The sequence below is a fragment of the Jaculus jaculus genome, chromosome 12, assembly GCF_020740685.1.
Source record: "Jaculus jaculus isolate mJacJac1 chromosome 12, mJacJac1.mat.Y.cur, whole genome shotgun sequence".
Lineage (NCBI taxonomy): Eukaryota > Metazoa > Chordata > Mammalia > Rodentia > Dipodidae > Jaculus > Jaculus jaculus.
Genome location: NC_059113.1, coordinates 20,201,519 through 20,216,785, shown reverse-complemented (window position 1 = coordinate 20,216,785; position 15,267 = coordinate 20,201,519). Strand labels below are relative to the sequence as shown.

The 15,267-nt window shown below is 41.1% G+C and overlaps 1 protein-coding gene across 12 annotated transcripts in view; it reads right to left on the bottom strand.

The window, feature by feature from the left end:
* Msra (methionine sulfoxide reductase A) overlaps window positions 1-15,267 on the bottom strand; it is a 476,622-nt gene that overhangs the window by 138,614 nt on the left and 322,741 nt on the right. For all 12 annotated transcript variants that reach the window (XM_045130919.1, XM_045130917.1, XM_045130916.1 and 9 more), the window contains one exon: window positions 5,607-5,713. In XM_045130919.1, the coding sequence (XP_044986854.1) occupies window positions 5,607-5,713 (107 nt within the window). The remainder of the gene's footprint in view (window positions 1-5,606; window positions 5,714-15,267) is intronic.

Sequence of the window (15,267 nt, the reverse complement as noted above, 5' to 3'; positions counted from 1 at the left end):
AAATAAATAAATAAAATTAAAAAAAAAAAAAAAAGAATCTCTGTACAGTCCGGGTGTGGTGGCGCACACCTTTAATCCCAGCACTCGGGAGGCAGAGGTAGGAGGATCGCCGTGAGTTCGAGGCCACCCTGAGACTCCATAGTGAATTCCAGGTCAGCCTGAGCCAGACTGAGACCCTACCTCGAAAAAACAAAAACAAAAACAAAACAAAAAAAAAAAAGAATCTCTGTACAGTGTCTGGTAGTTCAGCTGAATTATGGTTACAGCATGATGGAATAGTCATTGCAGATATCAAATCTCTCTCACCTAGATTGGCATAATTAAAAGTATTTTCTGGGTCCAAAACTAAAAGGGTTCAGCTTTGGTCAATGTATATTGGGTTATTACTGCAGATACATAAGTGATGTCAGATAGATGATAGATAGAGAGAGGATAGATAGACAGACAGTTAGATAGATAAAACAAATATGATAGATGAGAGATATATAAAAGGCTACATAATTCTTGTAACAAATCTATGGGCAAATTTCATTATCTTGATAAGTTAACTCAGTGCAAAAAAAAACACACAATGTGACTAAAAAGTACTAGAACATTCCTGCCAGCCTTTGAAATATTTTGGAGAGAGAGAGAGAGAGGGAATGTTTCTTCTTTTCTCTTCCCTCAAAGTTTCTTCTAGCTCTTAGAATTATTTTAGACTATTAGTTTTGTTATACTATTTTTTCCATTTGTAAAATTTTTTTTTCTAAGTAGGTTCTCACCCTAGCCTAGGCTGACCTGGAATTCACTATGTAGTCTCAGGCTGGCCTCGAACTCATGGAAATCCTTCTACCTCTGCCTCTCGAGTGCAGGATTAAAGGCGTGTGCCACCATGCCCAGCAATTTTTTTATTAACAACTTCCATACATATAGACAATATAACATGATCATAATCCCTCCCCAAACCTTCCCTTTTCCCCCTTCTGAGTACCCCTTCCATTGAATCCTTTCTTTCCAACTAGTCTTTCTTCTGTCTTGATGTCATCTTCTCCCCCCACCTCATTATGCAGGTCTTCTGCAGGTACCATCAGCTTGACCCTCCTCCAACCTTCCTGCCCTTGCATCTGACCAAAAATGAGCAAACTTCTTCCTCTGGTTGCTGGTGGGCCTGGCATAGACAGCCTAGCCAACTTTGCAGAAAACCACAGTTTCGATGGAAAATTGCTTTTTGTTTCTGGCTCCTCAGCAGTACTGCACATCCAATTAGCTTAACAATTGGTCCCTGTGATAAAATCAGCTAATTTTATGTTCAAATGGCCATCCTGTGGTAAGCAATCCTGTCACTCTAACATCACATGTAAAGAAGTTGCTGAGGAAGCTGGTTACTGGGGGTCGCTGGGGGCAAATAGCAGAGACTAGCAAATTGATAACCCAAGTCAGTGGCACAGTTTGTGCACAGGGACCCAACAGACTAAGAGAAGACCAATTCCCAGAATAGAGGGTTGGACTAGAAAGGATGGAGGATATGTGAAAATGAATGGAAAAGTCCCCTGCTCTTGAAAATAAATCTAACTGTTTTTGATGAGATTGAGGAGTGTTAGACCTTAATCTGGTAGCATGAAGAAATGAGTCTAACAAGATTAAATACCTTCTCTATCTGCCTCTTTCTCTTTCCTTCCCTTTCTCCAAATAAACAAATAAAATATATTTTTAAAAAGAGTTTAGATTCTGTACTTTAGCCAATTATGCTAGGCAGTAATACCACTTTCTACTCATGTAAGAAAGTATAGCCACTTTTTTTTAATGTGGTAAAATAAGAAATGTAGCAGCATTTGTTCCCCAAGTTGGTGATAGAGCAATTATATCTGCTTATATGAATAGTATTGTATATCTGATTGCTGGAGGCAGAGGGACTCCTGATCTGTTTTTAAAGTATACCCTAATTGTAAGAGCAAACCAAATCCCTCTGTCTCTTCCTCCCCCATCCGCCAGTTTATCTCTTACTCTACCTCTCATATTCCTTGACAACTACCAATCATCCGAAGTGCATTTGATTAGGTTATTTTGATTATCCAAAATAAAAGTCTAAATTTCCAAAATGTACCAAAACTATGGAGAAATGGTTAGAATAGATATTTAGTAGCTAAATTTTATTTTCTATAGTTATCAGCTATCTAAAAGTCAACATGTGTGCCACTCTCTTAAAGCTACATGCTAAGGTTTGGACATGAAGTGTCCCCTGAAAAGGCTCATGCATTGGAAGGTTGATCACCAGCTGGTGAGGCTATTCTGGGAGGTTCTGGAAACTTTAGGAGGTGGGAGCTAGCTGGAGGAAGCATATTAGTGGGAATAATTTTTGAGTGTGCATATCACTGACACCTTCCTACCAAGCTCTCTGATTCCTGTCCACCAAGAAGTGAAGAACTTGGCTGGAGAGATAGTTTAGTGGTTAAGGTGCTTGCCCCAGAAGCTTAAGGACCCAGGTTCAACTCATCAGAACCCACATAAGCCAGATGCACAAGGTCAAGCATGCACACAGGTGGCACACATGTCTGGAGTTCAATTGCAGTGGCTAGAGGCCTTGACAGGCCAATTTTTTCTCTCTCTCATAAAAATGACAACAAAAAAGTGAGGCACTGCCTCTGTCATATGCTCTGCTACCATGATGTTTGGCCCAAGTTCATGACACCAAGCAAGCCTGAAAGGTACCCTCTGAAACCAGGAGCTTAAACAAATATTTCCTAGTTGTTTCTGTCAGGTATTTGGTTACAGCAATAAAGAAAGTAACTAATACATAAAGGTAAGAAGCTATACTGAGGGAGCAGTGGAAATGTGATATACGCCTCTTCATCATCACATGAAAGGCTCCACTGATATTGAAACTTAGGGTCTTCATTATCTACGCAAGGATGCCATCTCATTTTGAGGTACTCTGGGGAGGAAGCTATATTTTGTCTTTATTTTATTTTATTTATTTATTTGCAAGCAGAGAGAGATAGAGAAAAGAGAGACAGAGTGAGAGAATGAGCACGTCAGGGCTTCCAGCCACTCCAGCCAACGAACTCCAGACATATGCTTCCCCTTGTGCATCTGGCTTATGAGAGTACTGGGGAATTGAATCTGGGCCCTTTGGCTTTGCAGGCAAGTGCCTTAACTGCTAAGCCATCTCTCCAGCCCTCCTTAGTCTCTTAGTATTTCTACTGACAGTTTACAATTAGGCCATTTGCATATAATATGTTTACATATGACACAAATCAGAGATAATAGTTAGTGTTTATTAGAAACATCACCTTTATAAAGGCACTAGGGTTGAACCAAATTGAAGTTCTGCCTGGTTTCAGGCTTTATGACAGCATGGTGTCTTGCCTGAGGCAGCACCCTCTACCTATCTCTCAAATGTTCAAGTTCTTCAGGGTCTAGGTCCCTCACGTTTACTTTTCTTAAATGGGCTCATCAGCAGCCGGACACCTGCAAGCCAACCTGAACCCCTCCTTCTCATTGACTAAATAGGCACTAAACATTCCACGCATACATATTCCTCCTTTCCTAGGCAAATCTCCCATCATTTCTGCCTGGGATCTTGCACAGTTGTCCAACTCCAGGCATTTGTATTCAGCTATGCTACAGTCAGAGCTTTATGTCTTTGAGCATCTGAGAATCCTCAGATTCTCACTCCTTTATCCTCATGAATCTTCAGTTAAATAAGATATATGGCTTTCTAAGTGTCAGGCGCATGATAAGTCACACAAATAACACATGAGCCGACAGTTTGGTACTAAAAGCTATATCCATAACCATACCACATATGCCCAGGTGTGCCCACCACTGTCAGAAAAGTCATGATGAGTGTGGGAGGGGAATAAGGTGGTTTCCTGCAAAGCTTAAGGATCAGATTCTATTCCCCAGGACCCATTAAAGCCAGATGCACAAAGTTGCATGCATCTGGAGTTTGTTTTCAGTGGCTAAAGGCCCTGGCATGCCCATTCTCTCTCTCTCTCTCTCAAATAAATAAATTAATTAAATACAGTTGGGCATGGTGGTGCACACCTTCAATCCCAGCACTCGGGAGGCAGAGGTAGGGAGATTGCTGTGAGTTTGAGGCCAGCCTGAGACTACATAGTGAATTCCAGGTCAGCCTGAGCTAAAGTGAGACCCTACCCAGAAAAACCAAAAATAAAATAACTATAGACAAGTCATGATGAAACAGATTATAGAACCATGACTGTGTAGGTTAAAACTGTTTGGAATGGAAAGATAAATGTACTCTTGAAACAGCATACATTTACCATCCTACACTGTCTCTTGGTAACTGCTTCCAGGTCTTTCATCGCCCTGTGATCAAATAGCCAACAAGGGCTATGGTTTCATCAGAAGGCTTGGCTGGGGTTGAGAGGCTGTATGTGGTTCCTCAATGCTGACCTTCACTGGGGCCAATTCATAGCTCTCTCTCAGAACCAAGAAAGTGATCCCAAAGAGAATGGGAGAGGAGACCTCAGCGCGGGAGCCACAATCGTTAAAAATCTAACTCCAGCAGTGACATGCTAACACTTCTGGCATTCAGTAACAGGGAGTGAAAAAATCCAGCCCATACTCAAAGAGAGGTAATATGAGCATAGGCAGGCTACTGGGACTGTGTTCCCTACCACCTACCCCATCAGCCAAGGGGATATCAGCCTTGGAGGTGTGAGGAGACAACCTTTTCAGCACATGCCGGCCATGCGTGCATCATCAGACAGGTGTCCGCTGCTCCCCACTGCCTCCTCAGGGGCTATTCCTGACCAGACTTTTCACATGATTGTTAAGTAGATCAGCATTATAGGAGCTACTAGCTCTATTTTAAAATGTGAACTGACATTAGAAAATATCATAATTAAAATTTAAGCATATCACAAAATTCTAAAAATTGAAACAATTTAAGTTTTTCAAAAAAGAACCAAGTCTATATCAGAGGAAATGTAAAAATATTATACAAGTTAATTATGGAAATAATTATTTCATGATGGAATGTACATGTATCTGACAAGTACTTTATTATAATTGAGCTTACTGTTACTGGCATTAGAAAATGAATGAATGTATGCCACGGGTTAAACTGTGTCTCCCAGAAAAGATCTGTTGGAGTTGTGATCTCTCAGTACATGATCTTATTTTGAGATTGCATCTTCATAGAAGTAATCAAATTAAATGAGGTCATCAGGGTCAGCTCAAATCCAGCAGGACTGGAGTCTTAATAGGAAATTTGGATATAGTAGGAAGAAGACAGAACTATGTACAGGGGGAAGGGCAGCTATCTGCAAGTCAGGGAGAATGACCTGGACAGGTCCTTTTCTCAGCCCCCAGAAGACGTCAATGCTGCCACCACCCCAATTCCAGATGGCAGCCTCCAGAACTGAGACAAGCAATGCATACTGGGTGAGTTGATTTTCGAGAGACACATGCAAGAACACACGCTGAAAATCCTACTGCACACAGTTCTTTGGTACAGTGATCTACCTGGAGGCTAGAAAGGTCTACAGTATGTGCACTGGAGAATGGATGCAGGCAAACAGAACCAAATTCATCTTCAATGTCAGGACTAACCCAAGACACACTGGCTTGAACAAACAGGTGAGAGCTGGGGGCCCTACCTTCTGGTAGTCCTCTTTGGACCTCAGGGCTGCTTCCATCTGGGCCACAGAGGTAGGGTACACAGCTGAGCGGTACTGGGTGCCATAGTCATTTCCTTGGCGCATTCCTAGGGGTAAGAACAGAGAGGATAAGAGTGCTTATGAGGCAACAGTGCTGGGTCCACCGGGCAAATGCTGAGGTATGTGGATTCTACAACCCATGCTTCCAAGTACTCGTTTTGATTTTACTCTGACATTGCTCACTTGAAATAGCAAGAAGTGCATCTGCATTAATTATGACAAAGATCTTAGAACTTAGGTAAATTTATCACAGGTCTTAGATTATACTACTCTACAAATGCATATTATATATGCAAATACTTAAAGAAGACCTACTTATCACATGTAAAGCATTATGACACACATTATTTCCTTGGATCTCAAGGAGATACACCCCATGTGGAAGGAATTATGGCTCCTCCCTTAGTGATGATGAGCTGGGATAACATTCCTGGAGCTGGGCAGTCTCCTACCTTTCCTTTTGCCTCCTGCAATCCTTTATTAATGTTTTTCTTTCCATTTCCACAGCCCTACCCCATGGAGACCCAGTACTTCTAGGTGTGAGTCATGGAGCCAGGATGAACATCTGGATCTGCTGCAGGGCCTTGTCTCAGGGGCTTGACTAGTAAAAGCTTCATGATGCTTTGGAGCTGTTATGGCTTGACTATTAAATGTTCATAGAGTCATACTTTGAATGCTTGGTCCTTAGCTGGTGATACTATTTTGGAAGGCTCTTGAAACTGTCAGAGGTGGGCCTTGCTGAAGGAAGTAAATAAGTAGGTATTTATCCCATACCCATTGCTCCCTGCTTCCTCTCTGCCATGGGATAAATAACTTTTCTCAGTCACCCCAATGATGTTCTGTACCATGGGTCCAGAATCAACAGAGACAAGTCACCATAGACAGAACCCCCTGGAACCATGAACAAAATAAGTCTCTCTTCTTTTAAGTTGTTTCTGTTAACTATTTGGTGAGAGTAATGAAATAGTAACTAATACAGTTATGTAGACAAAAGAAGTGATCTGACAGATCTGTTTAATGCTGAATCATCTCACCACTTGATCCCACCCCTGGCCTCAGGATGGCAAACCTCATGTTTCTCTCCTTCTCTTCCTAGGAATGAAGCCCAGGGTCATCATTCCCAGAGCAAAGCAAATAGCATGAATAAAATTACAGAGGTCTGAAATGAGTTCCTATAAGATATGCTCAATGTGCTGGTTTAAATGAAATGCCACCCCCCCACCCCACAATGGCTCATGTGCATTGAATACTTGGCCCTTGGTAGAAATTTGGGAGAGTTGCAGAGGCTTTGGAGGTGGGGTCTTGCTAGAGGAGGTGTGACACTGGGGACAGACTATAAGATTTATTAGCCCTGCCCCTGGGTATTCAGAGCTATCTCAGACTACTTTCCTCTCTGGCTATGACAAGATATGCTACCCTACTCTCTTGTCATTCCTTGATTTCCCTGCTATGATGAAATGTTCCTTTGAAGCTATAAGCTGACATAAAGCCTTTCTTCCATAAGCTGCTTCTGGTCAGGTGTTTTGTTCCAGTATCAAGATGGTAACTACAACCCTTAACTTCATAATTTGTATGCTAGACTTATAGTTTTGACTTATTGATTATTCCTTTAAACTTTATGAACTGACTAATTATTCTCCATATGGTTATTTATTAAAGATGCCTTCAAAAAGTAAAGTGAAGGCAAGAAACACTGCTTTCAAATAATCCACTGGGTTTAGAATATAAATGTGTTCACTTTCTGAGTTTTAAATCACAGCACCCCAGGAAATTACATTGAAATGTGAATCCCCATGTGAGACTGGTTAAGCATCAACCTTTTTCCTACCAGGAGCTGATAAGTTGTAAGTTAGGGAGAAGATAAACTAGGTCATTTGGGGGAGGAAGGCATACTTGGGCTATTCTAAAGGTGGGGGTGCTAAGAAATCAAATAGTATACTTGAAATAAGATTCAAATGTTTTTAATCACACTGTTGGACAACTAAGGTGCTAAAATGCAAAAGATGACTGGAAAGGATGTCCTTTCTACCAAGGTGTCTTAACCTCAGCACTGCTGACATCTTGAGCTGGGTGCCTTCTTTGTCCTGGGGCTGTCCTAGGCTTCTAGTACATATAATATCATCCTTGGATTCTAGTCACTGATGCTCACCCAGTTGTGACAAGCAAAAATATCTCTACACCCTGCTAAATGTCCCCTAGGTAGCAAAATTGCCTCTGGTTGAGTCCCATTTCTTTATATTAATGGACCATGACTTTTGATATCATTACTTATATAGTCTTCATTTTTAAGGCAGTCATAAGAAGGAAGTGAGAGCTTTTAGACTGGTAGAAACCAGCAGCTCCACAAGAGTTTCCAAGATCTTTGGTGACCGTATTTGTGTGTGTATCTGTCTACTTCTTCTCATGACTGCCATTATGTTTTCATTTTATTTTATCCCTGAATTTAAGAGAATGGAGATTTTCATCAGAAAATATAAGATTTTGGGCTGGAGAGATGACTTAGCACTTAAGGCACTTGCCTGCAAAGCCAAAGGACTCAGGTTCAATTCCCCAGGACCCACATAAGCCAGATGCACAAGGGGCACAAGCATCTGGAGTTTGTTTGCAGTGGCTGGAGGCCCTGGTGTGCCCATTTTCTCTCTTTCCCTCTACTTGTCTATTTCTATGTCTCTCTCTCAAATAAATAAATGAATAAATATTTTTAAAAAGAAAATACAAGATTTTATTATCATTCATTTTTGGTAAAATAGCATTTCATTTTAATAGTATTGTCAGTTTAATATGTCAATATTAAAAATTAAAAATTTAGACTAAGCACAAATTAAAATCAGTATAACAGTTTAGATATAAGATTATCACCTGCATAAAGAAAGCACAAAAAAGGTCATTGTAATCCTTATATCATAGCCTTGGAAGGAAAAAGTAGAAGTATTAAAATGATTTCCCACTTCCTTTCTGGTGATTATGGCATGTCACTGCTAGAAATGAGTCTAGGTTTCGAGAAGAACCACACAATTCAAAGTACACTGACTAGCAAGGCAATGTTTCCTTATGAAGGAGGGAGCAGCCAGAAAAAGTTCAGCATGCCAGCACAGTCTGCTGGATTTGATTTCCTAACACAAAGCAAGAGTCCTGTGCTTCACTCTGGTTGACTGGTCATAGCCCAGCCTCACCCTCTTAGTGACTGGATAAAATGTGACATGCCATAAGTTACTACCGAGATCTACGGGAAATGTGTATGAGGGGCTCCTTAACCAGCACTGAAATAACTGTTCATTCTCAAACAGTGTTTATCATGTTTTGTTTCAGAGACTGGTGGCGCTCAGGTTTCAAGGTCTGTTCGCTTTTTAGGCTCCCAGGACTTCTGGTTCAGAACAGGTGTCCAGTAAGCTGCTCTTCTTTCAGAGCCAAGTGATGGATGTCCTTAACCCTTTGCTGGAAGACACAGCACCATGTCTCTATTTCTCATGTCCCTCGCATCGCCACGCTCCATGAGCCCTGCCTCACTGTGTCTGTTATGAAGGATACTTGGTTTACCAGAAATGACAACAGCAGTGACTTAAATGGTCATCGAAGACTCCAATTTCTTCCATCTTTCTACACAACGATCCTAAACATATGGCCTTTGCTCTTGGGGCTATGTGCTGTCCTTTGCCATAGCAGCCATCACGTCCAAAGTAAAGACTAGGGGAAGGAAGAGAAGGAAACATGGAAGGACAAAGCCCCTAGCTCCCTCTACCTTTAAGTAGCCTTCCTAAAGGTCCCCCACCAAACTGTTACTTATGTCTCGTTGTTCGAACTCAGTCACATGCCCATACCTGTCGAACTTCCCTCATCAAAACTTGATCAGAGGCCACATTCGTGCTCAAGTTCTCTCTCTCTCCCCACCCTACTTTCCTCAATCCCTTCTAGGTTCTTGTTTTTCCCCTCAGAGCACTTCCTCAGCATGTCACAGGCACTGCGTCTCTGCCTCAGGCTGAGTTATGGAAGCTAACCTAGGACTCCATGCCAGTCAGCCAGTTTGGTTCTCATTCAAGCTGCTTTACTGCCTGCCTTTAGCATTATATTCATCTGATCATCTTCAGAGAGACACCACGGCTCAAAAGACCACAGTGGTCACAAGCAAGATGACGCATCTTGTGTTCTATGGTTTGTATCTCTGTGAAAGCAGTGCTATAGCTCTTATCTACTAAAGTCAATGTTTCCACTTGTTCCTTGGAACTTTAATCACAGTGAAAAGTAAAATGACCAGTGAATGGGTCAAAGCTACGTCATTCCAATCACACGAAAAGCTAGTCATTGGTTCCTGGCTTTTTGAACCAACCCACCAGTTTGTCTCCACAGAGATGGCACCAGAGATGGCCTGCAGGAAGAATGTAGTTCACACAGTCTGTGGCAGCTCTTAGCTGCAGCTGGGAAGCATGGTCTCCATGGGAAATGACTCCATTGGGAGCCTCTCTCCCTCACAGTGATAGCAGAACTTCTTCTTATCACCCATGTGACTCTTCCCTGAACACCTGGCCTTTACCTCGGGTGCTAGAGACAAACCCTATGAATATAGAATGATCTCACTTTACCTGACTGAAAAATTAATTCTGTCAATTTTAACTGACAACTCATTTTCAATTTACAACCCAGAATGAATGAATGGACAGTCCTTGTTTCGTAAAAAAGGAGGGGGGAAGAGGAGGAAGAAAGAGAGGCAGGGAGGGAGGAAAGGGAATAGAAGCTACCAAAATAGCTCACGATCCTAGCCCCTCACACTAGGCCCATTCTGTTCTGCAGGTACGTGGAGCCTTGCTATCTCCTGGAAGAGGAGAAAACACTCCGAACCTTGGATGCCTGTCAAAGGCCACAGGTACATCTAGAACTATCTAAGTCTAAGGCCCACGCTCTTAACCACCATTATGTCAATTTGAAAATAATATGTAATTTAAGTAAAAAGAAATCTAAAGTAGGATGTAGTGAGCTATGAAAGATATTATGAGGCTCTCCTCTTAAAGGATATCCACTGGTGCTACTATCATTTTCACAATGGCCTTTCTCTTTTTTCATGCCGTGCATCTCAAGAGAGATGAACGAACATTGCCATGTAACAGGGGTGCCAACTACTCACTTTATATCTAAAAGCAAAGAGAAAGATTTTGATTTTCAGTAATGAGCACACATTATTTCTGTACTCATACATAAATTATTTTGAAAATGTGATTTCTTCTTATGAGGTAAAAGTTCTTTTAATGTAGATTTTGTTTGTATGAAAGGGAAATTTTATTTATGATTAGCCAAAGCAATATTTTTAAATTATTATTATATGTCACTTAGAATGTCTTCTGGGATTTTATGTCTGTTTCTGCCCCAAACTCCCATGTTTAATCAGAGAATAAAAGTATAAGAAAACTTCCACAATGTTAAAATTATTACATCATCACTTCCAAAACAAATCCTTTTTATTTTACCTATTTATTTGAAGTCAGAAAGAGAAAGGTTGAGAGACAGAGAGAGAGAGAGAGAGAGAGAGAGAACAGGTACATCAGGGCCTCTTGCCACTGCAAATGCACTCCAGATTCATGTGCCCCTTTGTGCATATGGCTTTTACATGGGTACTGGGGAAGTGAACCCAGGTAGAACTCAACCTGGCAGGTTTTACAAGCAAGTACCTTCAACTGCTGAGTCATTTTCCCAGTTCCCAAAACAAATCTTATAGTTTTATAGCAATGGGTCAGCCACATGACACCCCTTCACAGCATATCAGGCACATCAGTGAGATTTTCAGAATGTTTACAGAACCAGCACAGAGCACACATGTCCACATACATCCTCGGAGTTAATCATTCTCTGTGAATATCATTCATACCATTAGTAGAAGCAGCCGTCAGCATGCCAGCCTTGTAGTGATTAGATATAATACTGGGAAGTATAGAAGGCATGGGTGTGCCAAAGCACATAGACCGCAGCAGAGTCTACTAAACTAATGCTTTGTTATTATATACTGATATAATTATTCATCATAATAAGGTAGACACTCACTATGACCACCAGTGTCAAGAAGTGGAGTATTACCACTCCTCCATGCATCCCCGCAAGTGTAGTTGGGCCTGTCTTTGATATTCACACAAATGAAGCAACACTGTGGTTTGAGTTGTTTACATTTTCTTCATTCCGTGGCTCTGGAACATCCTGTTGCATGAACATGGCACAGTGGGTGCAATCATCCTCCTGTGATGAGCGTGACCAGCTTGGGGCTGCCAAGAACATTCTTAATATGTATTCTGCTACCCATATGTTGAGTCTCTTGTGAGCACATACCTGAAAATAGAACTGCTGGCTTAAAGGGTTTGCAAGTCTTCAACATAATGAGCTGCAAGCCATTTTCCACAGCAGTGGGCTCAACATATAAAACTCAAGTCACTGCACAAGATGTCCTAACGCTCCAAATGCTTGCCAATCCAGGAAAGTCTGCTCAAGGCAGACATTCACTTTATGTCAGAATGCTTGATGTATAAGGAAATCCCATTTGATATTTGTGTATATGTTTGTGGTGTGTGCATGTATGTGGAGGCCACAGGTCAGTGCTGGTCTCATCCTCAAGGGCGCTCCATCTTATTTATTGAGATAGAGTATCTCGCTGAATGCAGAGCTCACTGATTTAGCTAGTCTAGCTTATTGGCTTGCCCCAGGATCCTCCTGTCTCCACCTGCCAAGATTACAGGTGTGCACCACCACAGCTGTCATTTATGTAGTTGCTGGGGATTTGAACTTAGGTCCTCATGTTTGCATGACAAACATGTTACTAAGTTATCTCTCTATTCCTTACTTGATCTTAATTTGCACTTTCCTGATTAACTAATGATATTATTTTCCATTTTTTATGATTCTTCAGTGTTATTCAAGCACTTTGACCATTTTCCTATTCAGCAACCTGTCTTATTTTGAAATCTATTACATAAATTTTAATATCTGTTAATTAACTATTCTGGATATGAATTCTTCATCAAATATAATCTCTACTCTTAGAATTTTCTTCAAAATGTTTTTGATGAGTCAAAATTGTGATTTTAAGATAGTTGAATTCATCTCAAATATTTTCCCGTGTGGTTGGTACCATTTGTGCCTTATGTAGCAAATGCTTACTAGACCCTAAATCATAACGATGGCTCTAATTAAGTTTTGTTTATTTACCATTTACAGTTATGTCTTAGGTCTACTTGGAAGTGATTTTTGTGCATATTGTGAAGCAGAAATTGAACTAAATTTTCTCCATAAGAAAATCATCACTTTTAATTAAAAAGTTCCAGGAGCCGGGCGTGGTGGCACACGCCTTTAATCCCAGCACTCAGGAGTCAGAGGTAGGAGGATCGCCATGAGTTCAAGGGCACCCTGAGACTACAGAGTTAATTCCAGGTCAGCCTGGACCAGAGTGAGACCCTACCTCAAAAAACCAAAAAGAAAAAAAAAAAAAGTTCCCTCAAAGATTATAAGATTATAAGAGCCACAGACTGGATAAGAATATTTATATGATGTTATCAGGCTGAAGAGATGACTCAGAGGTCAGAAGCACTTGTTTCCAAAGCCTGTTGACCTGAGTTCAATTCCGCAGCCACACATGTAAAGCCTGATGCAAAAGGTGGTACAAGGGCTGGAGAGATGGCTTAGTGGTTAAGGTACTTTCCAGCAAAGCCAAAGGACCCAGGTTTGAGTCCCCAGGACCCACAGAAGCCACAGATGCACAAAGTGGCACATATACCTGGAGTTCATTTGAGGCAGTTGGAGCCCATGGTGTGCCTATTTTCTCTCTCTCAAATAAATAAAAATAAAAATAAAAAAATTTAAAAGTGGTACAAGAATCTGGCATCCCATTTACAATAGCTAGAGACCCTGCTGCACCCATATACGCACACACATCGACATGTGCAAATAAATGATTTTTTAACTAGTAAAAAAAAAAAAAGTTCCCCTTACCCTAGTATCCTGAGGAGGCAACTGTGTCACCTGCCACCTCCACGTACATGTGGGTCTCTTGCCACTTCTTTCTTCTACTGCGCTGCTCTGTTCATCTGTCCCTGCACCAAATCCACAGTCACTTAACTAATGGCTATGACTTCACAATGGAAAAGGTCCCCTACCATCTATTATATAAGAATTCTTTGCTTTTATTTTTTTTTGGGGGGGGGCATTTTTATTTGAATATAAACAATGGAAGCAGTTTTTATGAGCGTGAGTGAGAGACAGAGAATTGGTGCACCGGGGCCTCTAGCCACTGCAATTGAACTCCAGACACATGTGCCACCTTGTGCATATATGTGACCTTGTACACATATGTCGCCTTGTGCATCTGGCTTATGTAGGTTCTGGGGAGTCAAACCTGGGTCCTTAGACTTTACAGGCAAGTGCCTTAACCCCTAAGCCATATCTCCAGCCCTGGAATCAGTTTTTAAATCTACAAGGAGGAGGACAACGACAATAACAACAATAGCAGAACTGTTGTGATTTCATTTGGGTTTGTACCAAATTTTGGGAAGAATTCACATGTTCAAAAGCCATCATTGGATCATCCAGCTGTCCAATAAGTAAATGAATGCTACATTTTAAATATTTTTTAGTAGTACTCCTCTTCAGTGAACCTATTTCTGGTAAATAAATAAGCCCCCAAATTTCCATGTCTGAGCTTAATAAAAGTTTTTCATTTATTTATTCATTTATCTATTGTAAGTGGAAAAAGAGAGAGAGAGAAAGACAGAGACATAGATAGATATTGAGAGAGAATGGACATGCCAGGGCCTCTTGCCACTGCAAATGAACTGCATATACATGTGTCACTGTGCATCTGGCTTTAGGTGGATACTGGGGAGTTGATTCCTGGCTGTCAGGCTTTGTCTGCAAGCACCTTTGCTGAGCCATCTATCCAGCCCCTACAAATGTATTTCTTGATCATACCAAGTTCACTTGGCTAAAAGGGTCTAGCAACCCATCCTTGCTGCATAAATCCTCTGGAGGCTGTTAACAGCTTTTGTATCTTCATGGTTTGCTGCATTTGGCACTCACATTCAGAGCTCAAAGGCCAGGCAGGAGTTTTTACTGGCCAGTCTAGAAACAGCAGATATACATAGCATTCACCTCTTTAACAATTTCAGCCACTTCATCAGCACCCACCTTGTCTGCAGCTTTGACCTCTTTCATGCCCCTTTCATTCCTCAACCGTACATTTTCACGTCTTTCTGCACTCTCCTAATGTAAACCTGGAAAAAGTAGTACACAGCTGCTGGGTCGTGGCCTGTAAGCTATGTTGTCTTGTTGAAAGATCCTCCACCAAACTGCGTACTCTAGTTCTGTTTTCTCTTTTCTTTTCTTTTCTTTTCTTTTCTTTTCTTTTCCTTCCTTTCTTTTTTTTTTTTTTTTTTTTTTTTTTTTTTTGAGGCAGTATCACGCTCTAGCCCAGACTGACCTAGAATTCACTGTGTAATCTTAGGGTGGCCTCAAACTCATAGTGATACTCCTACTTTTGCCTCCTGAGTGCTGGGATTAAAGTTGTGTGCTGCCACACATGGCTATTTCATTGTTTGTTTTTATTTATATGAGAGAGAAAGAGAAAGAGAGAGAGAGA